The 20293-nt window shown below is 43.3% G+C and overlaps 1 protein-coding gene across 2 annotated transcripts in view; it reads left to right on the forward strand.

The window, feature by feature from the left end:
- Positions 1 to 5132: 5132 nt before the first annotated feature.
- LOC144306848 (cytidine monophosphate-N-acetylneuraminic acid hydroxylase) overlaps positions 5133 to 20293 on the forward strand; it is a 114087-nt gene continuing 98926 nt past the window's right edge. The window contains exon 1 of one of the 2 annotated variants that reach the window (XM_077886463.1): positions 5133 to 5269. In XM_077886463.1, coding sequence (XP_077742589.1) covers positions 5160 to 5269 — 110 coding nt within the window. In that variant the 5' untranslated portion in view covers positions 5133 to 5159. Of the gene's footprint in view, positions 5354 to 20293 lie in introns of both variants that reach the window. The other variant, XM_077886460.1, reaches the window with a different exon arrangement.

Genomic DNA, 20293 nt, shown 5'->3' on the forward strand with positions numbered 1-20293 from the left:
GAATTGAGGAAGATGATTGTAGTTTTTATGACTCTTGTTTGAAACATTCCGTTTCCCTAATATTTGTTCTTCCAGATTTAAGAAAACATTTTCTCTTCAGGTATCTATGACTTACAGAGATTTGGTAAAAATTCACCCACACCTATAGGTTTTAGAGTCTGATGGCAAGGATTTCGGTTGGTTTCCGGCTTTGAGAGGCTATTAAAATTTCAACGTAGGGCAGCCCCGGTGGCTCAGCGGTTTAGCGCCACCATCAGCCCAGGGTGTGATCCTGGAGACCCAGGATCGAGTCCCACGTCGGGCTCTCTGTATGGAGCCTGCTTCTCCCTCTGCCTGTGTCTCTGCCTCTCTCTCTCTCTGTCTCTATGAATAAATAAATAAAATATTTTTAAAAAATTTCAACGTAGAGATTCCTTAGGAAAAGTTCCAGCAAAGCAGGTTTTAAAGAGTCTATATGGTCAACCACATTCTTGTCTCACTTATGTAAATAAGTAGGCTACATTTTGTTAAAACTGGAATTATTTTACAAACAAATTAGTCTTAAGTTAGCTATCCTTGATGGAAATTAGGGGAATTTTAGAGAAAAATCATTGTTTCACTAACACATTTTTGTGACCATTAGCTTCTAGTTCTGATGGTCTTTGAGTGTATGCAGTTTTCTAATGAAATGGCTGGCTCCTGAATTCTTTCTGGTTTCCTTGAGTATCTGGCAGTGACTCTCTGAAGAAAGGTTTCCCATTTTGTCCCATTTTTCTCACCTGGAGTCATTGGGAACGGAAACTACCCTTTTGCCCTGAAGCTCTGGGGAAATGAAGCTGGACAACTTGAGATAAACTTCAGAGAAATTGCCACAACAGCCCATGATTAGACAAACGATCACCAGAGACATTCAAATGGCAGAGCAGGAAAACACATCAGACTGCCACTGGCTGCCCCCAGTCCATTAGCGGTGGGTAGGGGCCTGGCTTCTAGAACCCTCCCTGGTAGCACTGGGATGGTCATTTGCTCCAACCATTTACCTGTGTTTTCCTTGAAATGTCTCTTATTAAATACCTGATAGCTTATAAAGTCCAGGCCCAACTTTGGGAGCCCTGCTTTGGAAATGAGGCAACTGTTAAACTGGATTGACTGCCTCTCAAAACCAAGGCTGGTTCATAAAGTATGGAGCCCACTTCTTACCTGAGGTTCAGAACAGAACTTTAAACTCCAGCCATGAAGGAACAATGCTGATCTGTGAAGTTTTCCTGAGAAAATATCTTGATTGAAAGGGGAGATTATGGGATTGCATAAAACCTCTGGACATGAAAGACCCCATGTTCCTTTCCAACTAACCAACTCCCAAACTCCAGAAATAGCAATTGTGTGACAAGTGGTTGCTCCTGACATTTCAACAGAGCAACTGGTGTTTGGATCAGAGGAGACAGCAAAGTTAGTGAATACATAGCAGGGACAGTTTCTTTTGATAACACTACTACCAATAAGTTAGTCATCACAACCAGTTGAACTGCTCAGCACCAATACGGGTTTTTTTTTTTCCTCCCTCTCTTTACATAACCCTATAATTACCTCTTCCTTTCTTATAAAAACCCCCTTGCTTTCCCCGCACCAGTGGCACACTTTCCTGGTTATCCCAGAATCTGTGCCCCCCCAATTGCAATTCTTTTTTTTTTATTTAATTTTTGTTTATTCATGAGAGACACACAGAGAGAGGCAGGGACACAGACAGAGGGAGAAGCAGGCTCCCTGCAGGGAGCCCGATGTGGGATTCGATCCCAGGACCCCAGGATCACGACTTGAGCCAAAGGCAGATGCTCAACCACTAAGCCACCCAGGTACCCCTCAAACTGCAAGTCTGAGATCCCAAATAGAGACCTTTGTTCCTTTTCAGTTTTGTCCCCTTTTCTCAGGAGACAAAGCAGCCTCACACTCTCCATTCCCTCAGCAGCATCCTCAAGTCAGGGAGACTTCTGGAAAGGTGTCTCTTCCCTACTCTGAGACCTGGAAACTCTCCAAATAGTAACCTGGGGCAATCATTCTGCTCCCCTAACTGGTTTCCCTGTTCTTAGAGATCACTGTTTTTTATTATCTGATTTGTTTTGAGCACTGTTCTTTCATATGTTTTGTTCCCCAACACCATCTCCCCCCCCTTTATTTTTTGGTTGTTTCAAACACGAGGGTAAATTGGTCCCTTCTCCTCCATCTTGGCCAGACATGGAAATATATGAGCCATTTTCGATGCTTTTGTTTCCTAGTTATTTTTGGTTTTAATTTACATTTCTCTCATCTAATGCTGGTGTGGGACACTTTTTCGTGTGTTCATTGGCCATTTGTTTGTCTTTTCTGATGAAATGTCTGTTTAAACTTGTGCCTTTTTAAAAATTGTGCCTCTTTAAAAATTGGGTTGCTTATTTTTTTATTCTTGAGTTGTAGGAATTCTTGTGTTTTATATCATGGGCATGAGTTTTTCATCAGATATGTGTTTTACAAGTATTTTCTTCCTGTCTATGGCACACCTGTTCATTTTTCTTAAGTCTTTTGTTAAGCAGAAGTTTAAAAAGTTTTTGATGAAGCCTAATTTGCTAATATCTTTTTCATGGTAATGCTTTCCATATCATTTGTAAAAAATCTTTGTGTACCTCAAAATCATGAAAGTACCCTTCATGTTTCCTCCAAAAACTTTATAGTTTTGTGTTTAAGTTTATCTCAGGTTAATTTTTGTATCTGGTGTGAGCTAGGGATAAAGACGAATTGTTTCCCCATATGAACGTCCAGTTGTTCTAGCACCATTTGTTGAAAAACAACAAAGGACTTCTATTGTGTTTTTGTTTTTGCATTCTACTTTAAAATATTTTCAATTTTTATTATTAATTTATCATTATTTGTTATTAATTATTATTATTAATTTAAAAAATTTTAATTCTAGCATAGGTACCATACGGTGTTGTGTTTCATTTCTCTCATCTAATGCTGATGTGGGGCAGCATTAGATGTAGTTTCAGAAGTACAACATAGTGATTCATCTGTTCCATACATTACTCAGTTTTCATCATGAAAAGTGTCCTCTTAAGCCCCTCCCCATATTTCACCTGTGTCCCCACCCACCTCCATCAGTTTGTTCTCTAGAGTTAAGAGTCTGTTTTTTGGTTTGTCTTTTTTTTTCTTTGTTCTTTTTGCTTTGTTTTGTTTCTTAAATTCCACATATGAGTAAAATCATATGGTATTTAGCATTTGTCTTTCTTTGCCTGACTTATTTTGCTTAGCGTAAAGACACTCTAGCTCCATCCATGTCAGTGCAAATGGCAAGATTTCCTACCTTTTTTATGGCTGAATAATATTGCATTATATATGTGTGTATATATATATACACACATTTATATATACATACACACCACATCTTTATCTATTCATCAGTTAATGGAGACATGGGCTGTTTCCACAATTTTGCTATTATAGATAATGCTGCTATAACATCACAGTGCATGTATCCCTTTGAATTAGTGTTTTTGTGTTTTTTGGGTAAATATCCAATAGCGTGATTACCAGTTCATAGGGTAGTTCTATTTTTAACTTTTTGAGGAAACTCCGTACTGTTTTCCACAGTGGCTGCACCAGTTTCCATTTCCACCAACAGTGCAGAAGGGTTCCATTTTCTCCATATCCTCTCCAAAACCTGTTTTTTCTTGAGTTCTTCATTTTAGACATTCTGACAAGTGTGAAGCGATATCTCATTGTGGTTTATCATTTCAAATGGGTTCTATTCGATCCCAATCTAACTTTTCAATCCTTTGCTTTTACCACACTGTCTTCATTCTGTAGTTCTATAGTAAGTTTTAAAGTCAGGTAGTATACGTCTTCCAACTTTTTTTTTCAAGATTGTTTTAGCTATTTAGGTCCTTTGTATTTCCATATGAGTCTTAAAATAAACTTGTCAGTTTCTACAAAAAAGATCTTAGTGAGATTATGATTGGAAATCCACCGAATCTATTGACTCAAGAGATCAATTTGGGAAGAATTGACATGTTAACAACCAAGTCTTCCTACCCTTGATATTTTAGTGTTGCTATTTATGCAGAGTTTTAATTGATATATAATTGAATTTTGATGGAATATTCTGGGTTTGATACTCTTCTAGGATTTTATCCATTTCATCGACATATTTAAATGTATTGGCAGAAAGATTTTTATAGTATTATTATATCTTTTTAATGTCTGCAGCACCGATAGTATAGTGTCTTGTCCCCGATAATAATGACTTGTGTCTTTTCTCCTTACTTTTTTCCTTGACTAGTAATATCATTAGAGCCTTTTTGATTTTATTTTGGTCTTTTCAAAGAACTAACTTTTGAGTAGATCATTTTGAATAGATCTCTATTGCATGTTTTCCATTTTATAAAATCCCACTCTTTATTATTTCCTTTTTGTGTGTGTGTATTTTGCAGTTCTTTTTCTAAGTACTTGGACTCAATATTTAGCTCATTAAATTTCAAACTTTCTTCTTTTCTAATGTGAGTGTTTCCCTGTAAGTGCTGTTTCAAATGAATCCCTCACATTTGATATGTTTTTACTAGTAATAGTTCTAAATAATTTCCTATCTATTATTATTTATATTTGACCAATACATTATATCAATATATGTCTCTTAATTTCCAACCATGAATATTACTGGTTATCACTTTGTTTTTTTATTCTGAGCTTAGTCGCATCATGATATGTGCACTCTTGTATCTCCATATGATACTATTCCTTGGACATTTATGGAGATGAAGCCTGTGTATGATCAGTTATTGTAGCTCTTACATGTGTGCAGGAAAATAATGTATAATCTGCAGTTGTTGAGTGGTATGTTATATAAGATACCTATTATCTATCTACATCCTTTTTTTTTTTTTTTCCAAACAGGAAGATAAATTTGGTGCCTGTTAACCCATCGTAGCCAGAAATAGAAATACATGAGTCATTAGTCATTCTTAATGCTTTTGTTTCCTACCCATTTTTGGCTTTAAGTTATAGTTCTCTGATGTCTAATGACAATGTTGGGCACTTTTTCATGCGCTCATTGGCCATTTGTGTGGGTGTGTGTAGAATATCCATCAGGTCACGTTTGATTGTCTCCAAACCCTCTTCTACGGTACTCATTTTTTTTTTTTTTTAGTTTTGACATGTCCCAACATTTATTTGTACCTTTGGGGGCTGCCATTTCTCCAACCGTGGCTCAAGTCAGCCTGGAAGCGGGACACCACATCTCTAAGGCCCCTGCGGCTGAGGGAAGGTACTGCCCCCGGTCCGGGGCCCAGTGGGGCCGAGCGCACGGAGCAGGCCGAGGAGGGGGACGCGGGCGAAGGCTGGGTCGCAGGTGCAGGCTCGCGGCGGAGGGGGTGGGGCTCGGGCCTGGGGGCGGCCGGGGCGTGGAGCAGGGGCTCGGGCCTGGGGGTGGCTGGGGCGTGGAGCAGGGGCTCGGGCCGGGGGTGACCGGGGCGTGGAGCAGGGGCTCGGGCCGGGGCGACCCGGGAGTGGAGCAGAGGCTCGGGCCTGGGGGTGACGGGGGCGTGGAGCAGGGGCTCGGGCCTGGGGGCGGGCGGGGCGTGGAGCAGGGGCCCGGGCCGGGGGCGGGCGGGGCGTGGAGCAGGGGCCGGGGCCGGGGGGCGGGCGGGGCGTGGAGCAGGGGCTCGGGCCGGGGGCGGGCGGGGCGTGGAGCAGGGGCCCGGGCCGGGGGCGGGCGGGGCGTGGAGCAGGGGCCGGGGCCGGGGGGCGGGCGGGGCGTGGAGCAGGGGCTCGGGCCTGGGGGCGGGCGGGGCGTGGAGCAGGGGCCCGGGCCGGGGGCGGGCGGGGCGTGGAGCAGGGGCCGGGGCCGGGGGGCGGGCGGGGCGTGGAGCAGGGGCTCGGGCCTGGGGGCGGGCGGGGCGTGGAGCAGGGGCTCGGGCCGGGGGCGGGCGGGGCGTGGAGCAGAGGCTCGGGCCTGGGGGCGGGCGGGGCGTGGACCAGGGGACCGGGCCGGGGGGCGGACGGGGCGTGGAGCAGGGGCTCGGGCCGCGGGCGGGCGGGGCGTGGAGCAGGGGCTCGGGCCTGGGGGCGACCCGGGAGTGGAGCAGAGGCTCGGGCCTGGGGGCGGGCGGGGCGTGGACCAGGGGACCGGGCCGGGGGGCGGACGGGGCGTGGAGCAGGGGCTCGAGCCTGGGGGTGACCGGGGCGTGGAGCAGGGGCTCGGGCCTGGGGGCGGGCGGGGCGTGGAGCAGGGGCTCGGGCCTGGGGGCGGGCGGGGCGTGGAGCAGGGGCTCGGGCCTGGGGGCGGGCGGGGCGTGGAGCAGGGGCTCGGGCCTGGGGGCGGGCGGGGCGTGGAGCAGGGGCTCGGGCCTGGGGGCGGGCGGGGGCCGCGGGACCCCCGGAGCGGCGCGCCCCCTCCTCCTCCGCGGGGCGGGGGGCCGGGAGCGCAGCCGGGGCGCGGCGGGGCGCGGCGGGGCGCAGAGGCCTCCAGGGCGGCTCCGGCGGGTGCGGCGGCGGGAAGGAGCCTTCCCCGAGGGAACGGGCGGGTCGGGGGTCTTGCCGGAGTTCGCCGGGCGGCCGGGCCCCGGGGAGGGGACTCCCTTTCCGGGCGATTCCCAGCGCGGCTCCCGGTGGATGCTGCGTCCGAGCCGGTGACTCCGCCGTCCCTCGCGCCCCGCGGTGTGCGGCCTCCCTCCCTCCCTCCCTCCCGCCGCGCCTGCGTCCCCGGGGCTGGGCCGCTCGCCTCCAGGCGCCCCCCGGTTCGCACCCGAGGGAGGGAGGCCTCGCTAGCTGGGGCCCTGCTGTGCCCGCGCCCCCGGACCGAGCCAAGTACCTCATCGGCTGCTTCCAGAGTTGCGGAGAGGAGTGCTCAGAAATCTGGGATTTTGAATTCACCTGTAACTCCTTACAGTGTTGCTGGTATACGTTGAGGTTATTAGTAGTACATGCAGATTTAAGATTGTGCTGGTTTCTGGGGCGCCTGGGTGGCTGAGTTGGTGAAGAGTGTGTTTTGGGCTCATTTCATGATCCCCGGGGTGTCGTATGGAGCCCAGAATTCGTCTACCTGCTCCTCCCTCTCCCCCTTCATCCCACCTCGTGCTCTGGCTCTTTCCCATGCATGCTCTCTCAAATAAATAAAACTAAAATCTTAAAAAAGTTATGGGTTCTGATGAATTGCTCCTTTTATCTTTATGAAATGACTCTCTGGCAATAATTTGTTGCTTAAAACATGCTTTCTTTATTGTTAATATGGCTACGTCAGTGTGCTCTTGCTTAGTTAGAATTTGCCTGCTAACTCCTTTATACATACATTACGTATGTATAAGTACATAAACAAGCACATGTGTATTTCAGGTCTCAGACACATAGAATTGACTATGTGTCAATTAACTATAGCATTGTTATAGTTTTTTAGTTATAGTTAATTATAGTCATTAACTATAACATGATGGACCTTCTCATGAAGTCTGTTTGTTTGTTTTTTTGCTGGTCCTTGCTTTAATAATTGTGCACTGTGAGCTGCTAGATACTCTGGAACTTTGCCTGCAGAAATCATTAGCCAAGTTAGAGCTGGAGCTCTCCAGACAGGATCAGCATTTGCTTCTTCCAGGTTTATGGGAGCTATGAGCCTAGGATTACTCTAAATATTCAGCAAGAGGTTTGTCTAGTTCCCCAGATAGTGTGAATTCAGGCTGGAAAAACTCTTGGAGCCCAGATTCTGTTTTTCTCTCTCTTTTACTTAGCACTAAAATTTGAGCTAAATTTTCTTGCCTATCTCCTGGAACTGAGGTTCCGATGGTAGAAGTGGGAGATTGAGGAGCAAAACCATTTTATTCCTACATTCATTCCCAAAGTGATGGTTTTACCCACTGGGATCACTTTTGGGGGAAGATCTCCTGTTAGACTCCCCAGCTTGGCAGGCTCTCTCTGGATTGTGTCTCTGGAGCTATCTGAGGCCATGAGTGCAAAGATCAGGGTCCCTCTCCTTCCTCCTTGTTTGGGAAATGGCTGGCTACAGCCTTTTTTGTATTCAGTCTCTGATTTGATAATTCCTTACTTTTGTGACAGCTCCTTGACTCTCTTAAGATTGTCAGATTTTTAGTTTTTTTTTTTTTAACAAGAGAATTCATTCAGGTATTTAGCCCATCACCTTATTGGAAACAATCTAAATTTAGTACATGGTACCTCAAACTCTGTTAGACTGCTTATTTATGCTCTTCCCTCTCAAGTAATTATATATGTCAGTACATTATGATTGAGAAAGTTTGTATTAAATTCTGTGCATATTAATTAGGAAGGTGGTAGGCTTTAGTGGTGAAGTACATGGTCACCATTTGAGGAATGTTCCTAGCTTGGATCAATTTTTAAGAAGGTAACCACAAAGTTTTGAAGAGGATACCAAAAGGAACTTACATCTGTTGATTCGAAACTGCCTGGGAAACTTTACACTTTTTATTTTTAGCTTTTGCTTCCATTCAGCTTATATTTCTATTGTAGCAGCTTTCTTCCAAAACCAAAATCATGCAAACAAGCTATGGTGGGTTGATTATTGCACGTAACCCCCAAAGACATGTCTATCAGAACCTCTCATCTAATTTGGGAAGAGGGTCTCTATAGATATAATATTAAGCATCTTAAGAGCAGTTCTCCTGAATTATCTAGGTGGACCCTAATCCAATGGCAAGTGCCTTTTATAAGAAAAGGAAAAGACACAGAGGAGAAATACAGATTGTAGGTGGTGTGAAGACAGCTAGAGACCAAGGTGATAAATCCACAGAAGCTAGGACAAAGGTGTAGACACTCCCTACAGCTTCCAGCAGGAACCAACCCTTGATTTCAGACTCCTGGCTTCTAGAACCACGAGGGGACACATTTCTGTTACTTTAATTACTACCTAATTTGTGAGAACTAGTTTTGGCAGCACTAGGAAACTAATAACTGGGTTTTTCCACTCTCTCTGTTCCAGTAAGTTTTAAAAGCCTATAGTCTAGTTTCCCATCAGTTATGATCAGGAAATGACAATGAGGTGACAGACCTGGAATGGAACTTCTCTGGAGGCCACTCCATAATTTAGTTTCCTGGTCATGAGGAGTAAATTCTTAAAGCTTTTAACTAGTATAAAGCTTTTCTGGCATTCAAGTTTGACTCTTGCCATCAGCTCCTTCATTTTCCTCATCTATAATAATATTTCCAATGTTTGACCCTTCCTCCTGCCCTCTCCTTCACCCCTCTTTCCCATCCTCCTCCATACATATATATATATTTTTCTCATACATATTTTTAAAAGGCTCTCCGAAACATCCACAGTGACTCTGAACTTGGCAGAAGAGTCATTTTTATCCAGTGAAGACCAACAACAAAATAGTTCCTAGAATTTGGATAGCTTTATTTATCATCATAGCAGCTCTCTGAGGTAGGTATCGTCAGGACCATTTTATTAAAAATGACAGTTTTCTCCCAGTTAGAATAAAAAAACTGCAGCCAGAAGGAGCCTTGGAGCCACTGGCCTGACTGATTAATTTGTTAAACAGTTTTGAGTGACTGTGATGAACTAGGTTCTAAGATGCTCTGGGGAGTCAGATGCAATCAATTTGTCCCAGGCTTCACCAGCTAGTGAGCAACTATGGATTGCTATTAGCAATAGTGTAGCAATTTTGTAGCATTAAGAAATTTGATGTTAATTTCAAACCCAGGTAATTATAAGTAGGCATCTTTTACACACTTCAAAAAATGTAAATGGACCAAAATGTGTTGTAGAGCCCTATTTCTTTTCTTTCCTTTTTTTTTTAAGATTTTATTTATTTATTTATTTATTTATTTATTTATTTATTTATTTATTTATTCATGAGAGACACACGAGAGAGGCAGAGAGATAGAGGGAGAAACAGGCTCCTTGCAGGGAGCCCAATCGGGGACTAAATCCCTGGCGGGAGAACATGCCCTGAGCTGAAGGCAGATGCTGAACCGCCGAGCCACCCAGGCGTCCCTAGAGCCCTATTTCCATGTCCTCTGCTACTTTTCTCTAATAGACCCCATATTGTACTGTATTAGTACTGTTATTTCTAGGGCAGTGTGTCTGTGACCCTCTATGCATGACAGTATTTGTGATGCTCTCATTTTATGCTAACCGAGACTTAAGTATTCCTTGAGCATTTTTTTTTTCAGTAATGAAAACAATCATTTATTATTATGGTCACAGAGTCTGTGGATCAGGCATTCTCAGACAGGGCACATGAGGAACAGCTTGTTTCTACTACGTTGCTGTCTGCAACCTCAGCTGGAACACTGGAGTACCTGGGGATGGAAACATTGGACAGCTTGCTCCCTCCCATGTCTGGGGAGGGTAGAGGCTTAGCCCTTAGCTGGAGTTACCAGACACCTTCTGTGTGGTTCCTTCAAGTGACTCAGGTTCCTCCTAACATGGTGACTGGCTTCCAAGGACAGGCCCAAAAGAGAGAAGGCCAGGTGGAAGCTGTGGTCTTTTACTACAGGCTTCAGAAGCCATGTAATATTACTTCCATCATAGTCTGTTGCATGGGGCAGTCACAGGCTCCCACCCAGGTAGAAGGGAAGGAGCAAAGATACGGCATACCTCAGTGGGAGGAAAGGCAGTCATACTATAAGAATAGCCCATGGGAAGTTGTGGTCATCTTTGGAAAATACAGTCTGCCACTTTCCCCAATTCCTAGGAAAGCGTTCTTCAGACTGGAAGACATTTGGTCAAATATTTTCCACCAGAAAAGTGTAATGTGAGATTGACGTTGCTGGAATGATAGGGGATAACACATTTATCTCTGCAAACAAGTTTAGTTCTAGTGACTCTTCAATTATATATCCTTTGTTTATTGTAGCTACCCTGAAGTGAATATCTATCCTAAGAAAAATCATTTGCTTTATATTTGTCATGACCTTCAAAATTGCTGACCCTTAATCGACCCCACATACAGTTAGTATATTCTTCTGAATGGGTTCTCACTATTTAGGATGATGATGAAGATGAGTGGCTAGAGAGTGCTTTAGTGGATCATAAATTCTAATCCCTGGTGTAATCTGACACAAAATCTGACCATCTGAACAGGAGATCCGCATTCCTTTCAAGTGGAATATTAGTCAGCTCATTAAATATTAGTCAGTGTCATATATTCTTTGTTGAGTTTAGCTCTGGAAGGATGCATTGCATTGGGTTTACCGTTTTCTCATCATTTTCATTTAGTATTTGATCCTGGGAATTATATTCACACGTACCCACTGTATTTACCTTGAAAAAAAAAATCCCTGCCTCTCCGTGTTCACATAATTAAGTTCTTGGTAGTTTGGAAACCAGAAATGGAACAGACCTTGTAAGGAAAGAAGATACTGGCCTATGCCACAGCCTTTAAAGCATAAGTGAGGAGGGGATGTAAAAGTTCTCAGGCTTAAGAAACACTTGCCTCATTCAGATGCTGGATGGTTCCTTGTCTTATGCATCAGACCAGGAAGTCAATTCATGAAACTCTGTTCTTGAATTCGAATGGAAGAAGAGCAACCAACAAACCTAGCTTGTAACTGCTGCTTCTTGGGGCTGCGGATCTACACATGAATTAAAATTCTCTGTGCCAGCTGACTACAGCCACCAGCACAGGCTGTACTTGACTAGCAGAGTGCGTGCAGGACATTCAACATCACACAGAGCAAGGAGGTCTGTTCTTATCCAAGAGTGTTTCAGTCTTCATGGTTCACAGGAGGACACTGGGGTTTTGTGAAAAGGGAAACTTAGGAAGGTAATATGCTTTACTGATGTTGGCTTGTTTGGAAAATCATAATATGAATCCAGTTAGCCTTAAATATTGGCTTTTTCATTCCAAAAGTTAAGATTTTTGTTTAAAGATTGTATTTATATATTCATGAGACATAGAGGGGGGGGAGCACAGACATACGCAGAGCGAGAAGCAGGATCCTTCTGGGGAGCCTGATGTGGGATTTGATCCCCCAGATGCTCAACCACTGAGCCACCCATGTACCCTCCCGAGTTAAATTTTTAAAGTATGCCTTAAAATGAATGATGACTGATTAAATTGATATGAACAGTCAAATCCTGCTTTCTGTTTGATGTGTGTATATTATATATTTTTCTGTTTTGTTTTGTTTTTACTTTCAACCTACCTGTGTCACATCTGAAATGATTTTTTATAGACAGAAAATTATTGGATTATGCTTTTTAAATTCTCTCTGCCAATTTCAGTTATTTAATTGGTATATTAAGACCACTTACATTGAAGGTAGTTATCAGTATGTTAGATAGAGCTTGGCTATTCTGTTTTGTTTCCTCTGTTTCTTGTTTGTTTCTCTTTTTTGTACTTCTTGTGGGTTACTTGAACGTGTTTTTGGATATCATCTTGGCTGGAACTGAAAGCTGTGGAGTACTTTTTAAATTGTGGTCAAGTATATATAACTTAAAATTCAGTTTCTTAATTATTTTTAAGCATGCAATCAGTAGCATTAAGTACATTTACAAGGTTATGTAACTATCACCACTATCTGCTTCCAGAACTTTTTCATCATCCCAAAGAGAAACTATGGGGGCACTTGGGTGGCTCAGTGGTTGAGCATCTGCCTGTGGCTCAGGTCGTGATCCTGGGGTCCTGGGATAGAGGGAGCCTGCTTCTTCTGCCTGTGTCTCTGCCTATGTCTCTGCCTCTCTCTGTGTGTCTCTCGTGAATAAATAAAAATACAATCTTTTAAAAAAAAATAAACTATGTACCCATTAAGCAGGGACTACCTGTTCCTTCCTCCAGCCCTGGAAGCTATTCTACATTCTGTCTCAATTTGCCTGTTCTAAGTATCTCCCCTAAGTGGAATGGCACAATATGTGTGTCCTTTTGTGTCAGAGCAATTGCACTTAGTGGACTGTTTTCCACTTATATTCATGTTATAACACTTCTCAGAATTTTATTCACTTTTCATGGCCAAATAATATTCCATGATGTATATAGACACCACATTTTATTATCAACTCATCTGTTGATGGACACTTGGGTCATTTCTACCTTTTGCCTAGTGTGAATATGTCCAGAGCAGCATACTGATATGCAAGTATATGTTTGAGTCCCTCTATGCTTTAAATTCTTGCAGACATATACCTAGCAGTGGAATTGCTGGATCATCTTGAATAATGTTTTAAAACACAAAAGTTTCCCAAATATTCTGTAACATCAGGGAGATTATTTTTCCCAGAACTCACAATGGACAAAAAGGGACGATGTTACATAATGCTGCAGAACAGAATATTATGTCAAGATGTTATTCAAAGTTCTCCAGCCATTACTCTTATTACCTCCTAAGGCTTTCAGCAGTGTGAGTGGTAAAGTGGTAAAGGTATTATTGGGGTTAGCGGCACCTAATGGCTTCGTTTTATTCAGGGTGACTATTTGGTGAATCAGGATTAGAGACTGGAGAAAGGTAAGAGTTTCCAGAAAACCATTTTTCAGGCCATGGTTTGGGGAAGGCTTATAAATTCCATAGAATTAGAGTGTATGGAATGCAGAGTCAGAAAGAATTATGTTCTACTGGTGTAGAAATCTGCTTTCTGTCAACCAGTTGCCACTAACCAGACATAGAACCTTAGGGAAGTGACTTAACCTCTTAGGATCTCCACTTCCTGTATTATGTACACTGGGTGGAGGAGGGGTGGGAGAAGAAGGTTGTAGAGATGCGCTGCGTAATATCAGGTCCATCTCCGCCCTAAACATCTATGACTTTAAAAACCTTGATTGTTATCTAGGTCAAATTTTCATTTGTAGAAAGCCTTGATTCCTAGGTCTAGGCTATGTTGATTTGTGAGGTGAGCTAATTTCGAAGACTGCATCACAGAAGCTGTCATTTATACCTATCCCGCCATGCCTTTACTCAGCTGAAAATATGCAACAAGAATTTAATATAACAAATATTTCCTCAGAATATGAGCCATATTACTGGCCAGAGTTACTGGTTACTGTCACACCCTGAATCTTGTATTTTATGTTATAAATCTTTAGAATAACAGTGGTTCTCTTAAAAGCTATGTTCTCCCTGTTTTCTGGGTAAATATACTCACCCTTTACAAACATCTGGCTCTTTCTATAAATCTGTCCTCAGGTTTCCACTAAATTTCCCATAGAAATTGTAGTAGTATAGATTTGAAAAAGGCCTGACCCTCATTTTCCTTTGATGACTGCTTAGGTGTCCCTCTTAGCTGTTTTATAACATCTAGTGCATTTACTGTTTGTTCATTCACCCAGCATCATGCTAGGTGTTGGAGTTACAGCAATGAACAAGACAGGCAGGCCCCCTGCTCTCACTTAGCTTAATGCTTAGGGCTGAAGACAGACACCAAATAAGTAATAACAGGTGTGCAGGATGTTAAGAAGGAGAAATGCAGACTCCTACATGCTATTGAAGCTTATATTGGGATTTAACCAAACCTTTGGGTATCAGAGATTTCTAGAGGAAGTGGCATTTAAAGTGAAATCTGAATAGTGAGTAGGAGTTAGCCAGGCAAAGATGGGGAAGGAGGATATTCCAGCAGAGGGAACAGCTGAAGTGAGAAAGTCCACGGAACATCAGGAAAACTATAAGAATGTCACACTGGCCAAAATGGACACAGGGCTGGGGAGAGCAATGGCAGGTAAGGCAGGAGACAGAGGCACACGTCTGACCAGGATGCTGATTCTAGGCCATGCTAAGGATTTTGGACTTTATCCTCAAGGAAGGGGGAATCATTGGGAGCTGCAAGCAGGGAAGAGACATGATTATATCTGGTGTTTTTAAAGCTTCTTTGGCTGTAGCATGCTAAGTAAGTTGGAGGTGGATTGGCAGGAGGAGAGTAGGAGGCTCAATTAGGAGGCTCCTCTTGAAGTTCAAATGAGACTGTCATGGATATGGGTGAGGCCCTGTGTTCCCTCGGAGGGACAGGCTTGATGTTGTAGGAGCTAGGAGATGAAGTGGACCAAGAGTCAAGAAGGCTTTCATGGAAGCCACAGGGAAAGAGCGTTTCAGAAGGGAGAACGCTGTCCGGGGTGCCAGTAGAGCTGAGATGTCCAGTGAATGGATGGCTGGGAAATATCATTTGGATCTCATGATATGGAAGATACTGCTGATCTTAGGAAGAACACCTCCGGTGGAATGGTGAGGGTAAAACCTATTGAGTGGCTTGAGGGGTCACTGGAAAGTAAGAAGAGAGGAGAAAGAGACAGTGAGTGAACTCTACTCTCCCGTAAGAAAGGACCATTGCTGGGGGCCATAGTGAATTAGGGAAAAATCAGTTTTAAGAAGTGGAGAAGCTTGCTACACCTGGGTAGCTCAGTCAGTTAAGGATCTGACTCTTGGTTTTGGCTCAGATCGTGATCTCAGGGTCATGAGAGCAAGCCCTACATTGGGCTTTGTGCTCAGTATGGAGTCTGATGGAGATTCTTTCTCTCCCTCTGCCCCTCTGCCCTTCCCCTAGCACTCTCTCTCTCTCTCTCAAATAAAATCTTAAACAACAATGACAACAACTGGAGAGGCTTGCACATGTTTAAATGCCAAAGGGAAGGAGCCAGGTAGAGAAGAGAGAAGAATTAGGAGAGAAAGGGACAATAGCCTGAGGCTTCTGAAATTATGGACTGAGGGAGGAAGTTGAGAACCAAGGTGGGGGGATTGGTCACCTGTCATATTTCACTGACATTTCCAACTAGATGTCTGTCTTTTTCAGTAGGCTGTACACTCTAGTATCCTATTTGATTTGACGTCCCCAGCACTTAGTCTATGACCTAACACCAAGAGGTGTACTGTGAGTGTGTGGTGGAACTGATGTGTCCTTCATGCTGGAAAGGCACAGTGGAAGTCTTCCTCCGAGCATACAGACCAAATACCTTGACAAGTTGTGGGCTTCTGGCATAGATCTTAAAAATGAGAGCTCTGCATTACAGAGCTGCTGGCTAGTGGCTAGGCTAGGACCTTTACTTTGGCCAGTCATACTCGATGGGAAGGTATCGGTTGAAATTAGTCATGTTCATTGTTTCTATTGCCACACACAGTGGAAACACAAGGAGGGAGGGATAAGTGTTTTACCTCTAGTGACAAAAAGGAAGAGGTTCTAGGCCTGCATGAAACTGGATGGGTTCCATTGCTTGGGTTCTTTGAGATATCCCTGGATCCTTCTTGCATATCTCTCTTTTTACATGAGGACGTTCTGATTTCTGGAAACAAATGAGCAAGACAGACACAGTTTCTCTGAAAAGAGCAATGTGGGAAGGAAGCCTGGAGAACAGGAGCATGTAAGATCAGGCAGAAAAGGAGAAGTAACCACGCCCAACAAACCACGCCCAACAAACAGAACAAGCAGCTCTGAAGATCCCAGAGAGAACGTATGTCATTCTGTGATTTCTAAAGAGTGGCAAGTTTCAAGGGAGAAGATGGGCAGCGGTACGGAGTGTAACGGTGAGGCCGGTAAGGTGAGGATTGGTAGATGCTTCTCACACATCCCTGGATGGCCTTCGTTCTGGGCACTGGTGAAAGAAGCCAGACAGCCACGGGGGAGTGAAAGGCAGGACATGGAGAGGAGAGGAATAAGAGTAACAAAAAACTTGGCAAATGAAAAAGAAAGAGAGGACAGTTGCTAGAAGACCGTCATGTCAGGGAGATTTTTAACAGGACAGTGCTTGGAGATCTAGAGAATAGGGGTGAGACTGTGCAGAATACAAATCTTCCACTGGGGAAGACTGGCACACTTCTTTAGGAAGTTCAGTTACCAGGGTTTTTCTTTTTTCTTTTTCTTGTGTTTTTTTTTAATATTTTTTTATTTATTATTTATGCATCACACACACACACACACACACACACACACACAGGCAGAGACACAGGCAGAGGGAGAAGCAGGCTCCATGCAGGGAGCCCGACTGGGACTCGATCCCTGGTCTCCAGGATCAAGCCCTGAGCTGAAGGCAGCGCTAAACCACTGAGCCACCCAGGCTGCCCTGTTACCAGGGTTTATAACTGGAGTTTGCGACTGAGGGGATGTGGGTACCAAGGAGGGGACTCTCTGGCCACAGTTGAAACGTGTATTCTGAGTCCGTTGAGTCTGAAAAGGTGTTCTTTTAGAGCCATGCTTGTGTCACCATCAGACTGTAAAGTCCCCTCATTCCCCTGTCATTCCCCCAGCATTTCATTGCAAATGAAAGGGCTGACACCAGCAGGTATCTTTTGCCTGGTGAGATGCTGCTCTAGGGGAGGGCTTTTGGTGGAGGAAGTAGGGTGGATAGTGAGTGGATCAGTCTGGAAGCTTGTAGGATTTCTTGTCCGATTTTTTTTTTTTTTTTGTTCCTTGTAAACGTCATCAGATTACCTGTAGTATGCCTTTTATCAGTATTCCTGCCCAACAGTTATTAGATCCTTAAAAAGTATGAAATGTTTTCCTTCAGCTGAAAAAAATGTTATCTTATTATTTCCTTGATCATTCCTTTTCAATTCATTCTTTTCTCCTTCCAAAGACAAATTCCTATTTATTCTCACTGTTTATGTTTCATAATTTCTCTCTCTCTCTCTCTCTTTTTGGGGTGGGTGGGTGGGGGAGATTCCTTAAGTTGATTTCCTAGTTCATAGATTCTAAACATGGTTTGGGTGTATTCTGTTAGTTAAGGTCTCTGATGAGTCTTTGTGGTTTGGGTGCTTATCTTTCTATTCCTTACAACCATTTGTTCCCTTCCTATTCCTGTTCATAGTTTCTGTTCCATCTCTGCAATATCTTTCTGCAGGTCACTTTGTCCTTTGAGACTTCAAAAAAATGTGCCTGATGAGAAATTTAATGTCTCCCCTAGACTTTTTTTCTTTTTAATTCCAATGGATTTTGTACATGTGATCCCTTAGAGGTCTAGTTTTCTTTGGCCAATGATCTCCTGACCTTACTCCTCCTTATAACCCATTCTGGCCCAGACAGAGAACATGTCTTTCCCTGTGCCTCCCAAGTGCCGTTCACTTGTGTGGGGCTCTCTTTGTTGGAGGTGTAAGGAGCGAGTGATATCACAACCTGCCAGAGAGCACATGCTGTCCTTGAAAGTCCTTCCATCTCCCCATCCCAGGAGCTGTCACATACCCGCTTCCCCAGCAGGGCTTGACCTGCCCTCATGCTTCCACCTCTCCTCCCACCTCCTACTTGTTTGTGCTCATTCCAGAACTTCCTTCTCCAGAATCCTAATTTCCTTCTCTGTCAACATTTCAACAAGTGGAAAAGTTTTCACTAGACCTGTTTTTTTCTTCAGGAGAATTCAGTTAGGGTCTTGCCATTAAAATGAGGATGTTTATACATCAATGCACAAATGAAAAAGATTTTTTAAAAATTCCCTCTTGTGTACTAAGTCCATCTTGGGGAGAGAGATTTTGGCTCTGATCACTCAACTTGCTATTGTTTCTGACACCTAATTTCCTTTATTTGTGTGTGGTGACTTTTATGCTCTGTTTCTTATATTTCTAAACACCCAGGTCTAGGTTCCTCAGTGTTGGCAGGTGATTGTGCGTTTCTCCTGGCAGTTTCCTGCCTCTTTTCTCTAGGTGAGGCTTACATAAAATTTATGAAACGTAATAAATGTACAGTCTCCAGCAATAAAATATACTAGAGAATGCACTTCTGGTATAAGCCAACCTTTGCTCTTCTCTCAGAAGCTTGAATCACCATTAGCCAAGTGTAAATAACCAACGTGTTATTGTCTGGTCTGTTCTCCTTTGTCTACCTGATTTAAAGTCGTTTTTGTGATGCATCTGGTCCTCATACCATACTTTTGGGTGCCAGTTCACTTGAGTTGTCCATATGCTTGCATTAGAACTGGTAAACCAATCATAACAATTCATAGCTGCTTCATGTGCAACTGGTAATGTCCAATTGACTGACTGCATGTTAAAAAAACACTGCAAAACTGTCTTGTGCAAAAAGCATGTAATATTGCAAGAGGAACTCTTACATTTGCTGTTATAAGTGGAAGCTGGTATAGTCTCTTTGGAAAACCGGTTGATGGTACCTATCAAAATTTAATGTTTATATACCATTTGACCCAGTTATGCCATTCCTAGGTATAGTCCTAACAGAAATGAGTGCTTATGTCCACCAAAAATTATGCACAAGAATATTCATAGCATTAATCATAACAAGTAAAAACAAGGTACAATGCAAATATCTAACAATAGTAGAATAAAGAAAATGTAGCATATTTACATGATGGAATACTATGGAGTGATGAAAAGGAACACACCACTGCTTTGTATAATAAGATGGATAAATCTCATAGTCATGATGGTAGGTAGGAGGCAGAGGCCAGATATAATTAACGGTATGATTCCATTTATATGAAATTCCAGAGTAGGCATAACTAACCTAGAGTGATAGAAGTCGGAAGAGTGGTTGCTACTTGAGCGGGAATTGGTAGGGGAGGAGTTTGCTGGCGTACTACCAATGTACCTTGGAGGCAGTTGCATGGGCGTATATCTATGTAAAAAATCACAAAGTTGTACATTTAAGATTAGTGCACCATACTATATGTTGTGTTTCAATTTAAAAAATATATGATATGTTATAGAATCAGGAAAGGAAGAATTTGAGAGACTTTCTCGATTTGGGAAGGAGAAGACCACCCTCAGGGCCAGGTATTACCTAGAAGAGTTGCCTTACATATAAATCCTTTCTTCATTTATCATATTAACTGATATTTCCCCAACTAGCACAGATTAAAACCGTCTTGCTCCTTGACTGATGATGTGCTATTGAGTCATCCCCTTTGTGCCATTGTAAACATCCTGGTGGATACACATCCCAAGTCATGTACCCTGTGCTCCAAAAGTTTACAATCTTACAGAGAGACACAGCTAACATAAATAACATATTTAGAGAATTTAGTATTACTCATTCTTCCTCAAGTGCCATTTGTGAGGCGCAGAATTCTCCAGGAATTCAGGAGAAAGAAAAGTCAGTTAGAAATGGAGTGAGGGGGCTTCGGGTGGCTCAGTCAGTTAAGCATCTGTCTTTGGCTCTGGTCATGATCTCGGGGTCCTGCTCACCAGGGAGCCTGCTTCTCCCTCATCTCTGCCCACCCCTCCATGCTCTCTCTCTCTGTCAAATAAATAAATAAAATCTTAAAAAAAAAAGAAATGAAGTGAGTAATTTCAGTGAAGGAAGAAGGACTTAAGGTGAATGTTTTTATTTATTTATTTTATTTATTTATTTATTTATTATTTTTTTTTAATTTATTTTTTATTGGTGTTCAATTTACTAACATACAGAATAACCCCCAGTGCCCGTCACCCATTCACTCCCACCCCCCGCCCTCCTCCC

Source organism: Canis aureus, chromosome 37, assembly GCF_053574225.1.
Source record: "Canis aureus isolate CA01 chromosome 37, VMU_Caureus_v.1.0, whole genome shotgun sequence".
In the NCBI taxonomy this organism is placed as follows: domain Eukaryota; kingdom Metazoa; phylum Chordata; class Mammalia; order Carnivora; family Canidae; genus Canis; species Canis aureus.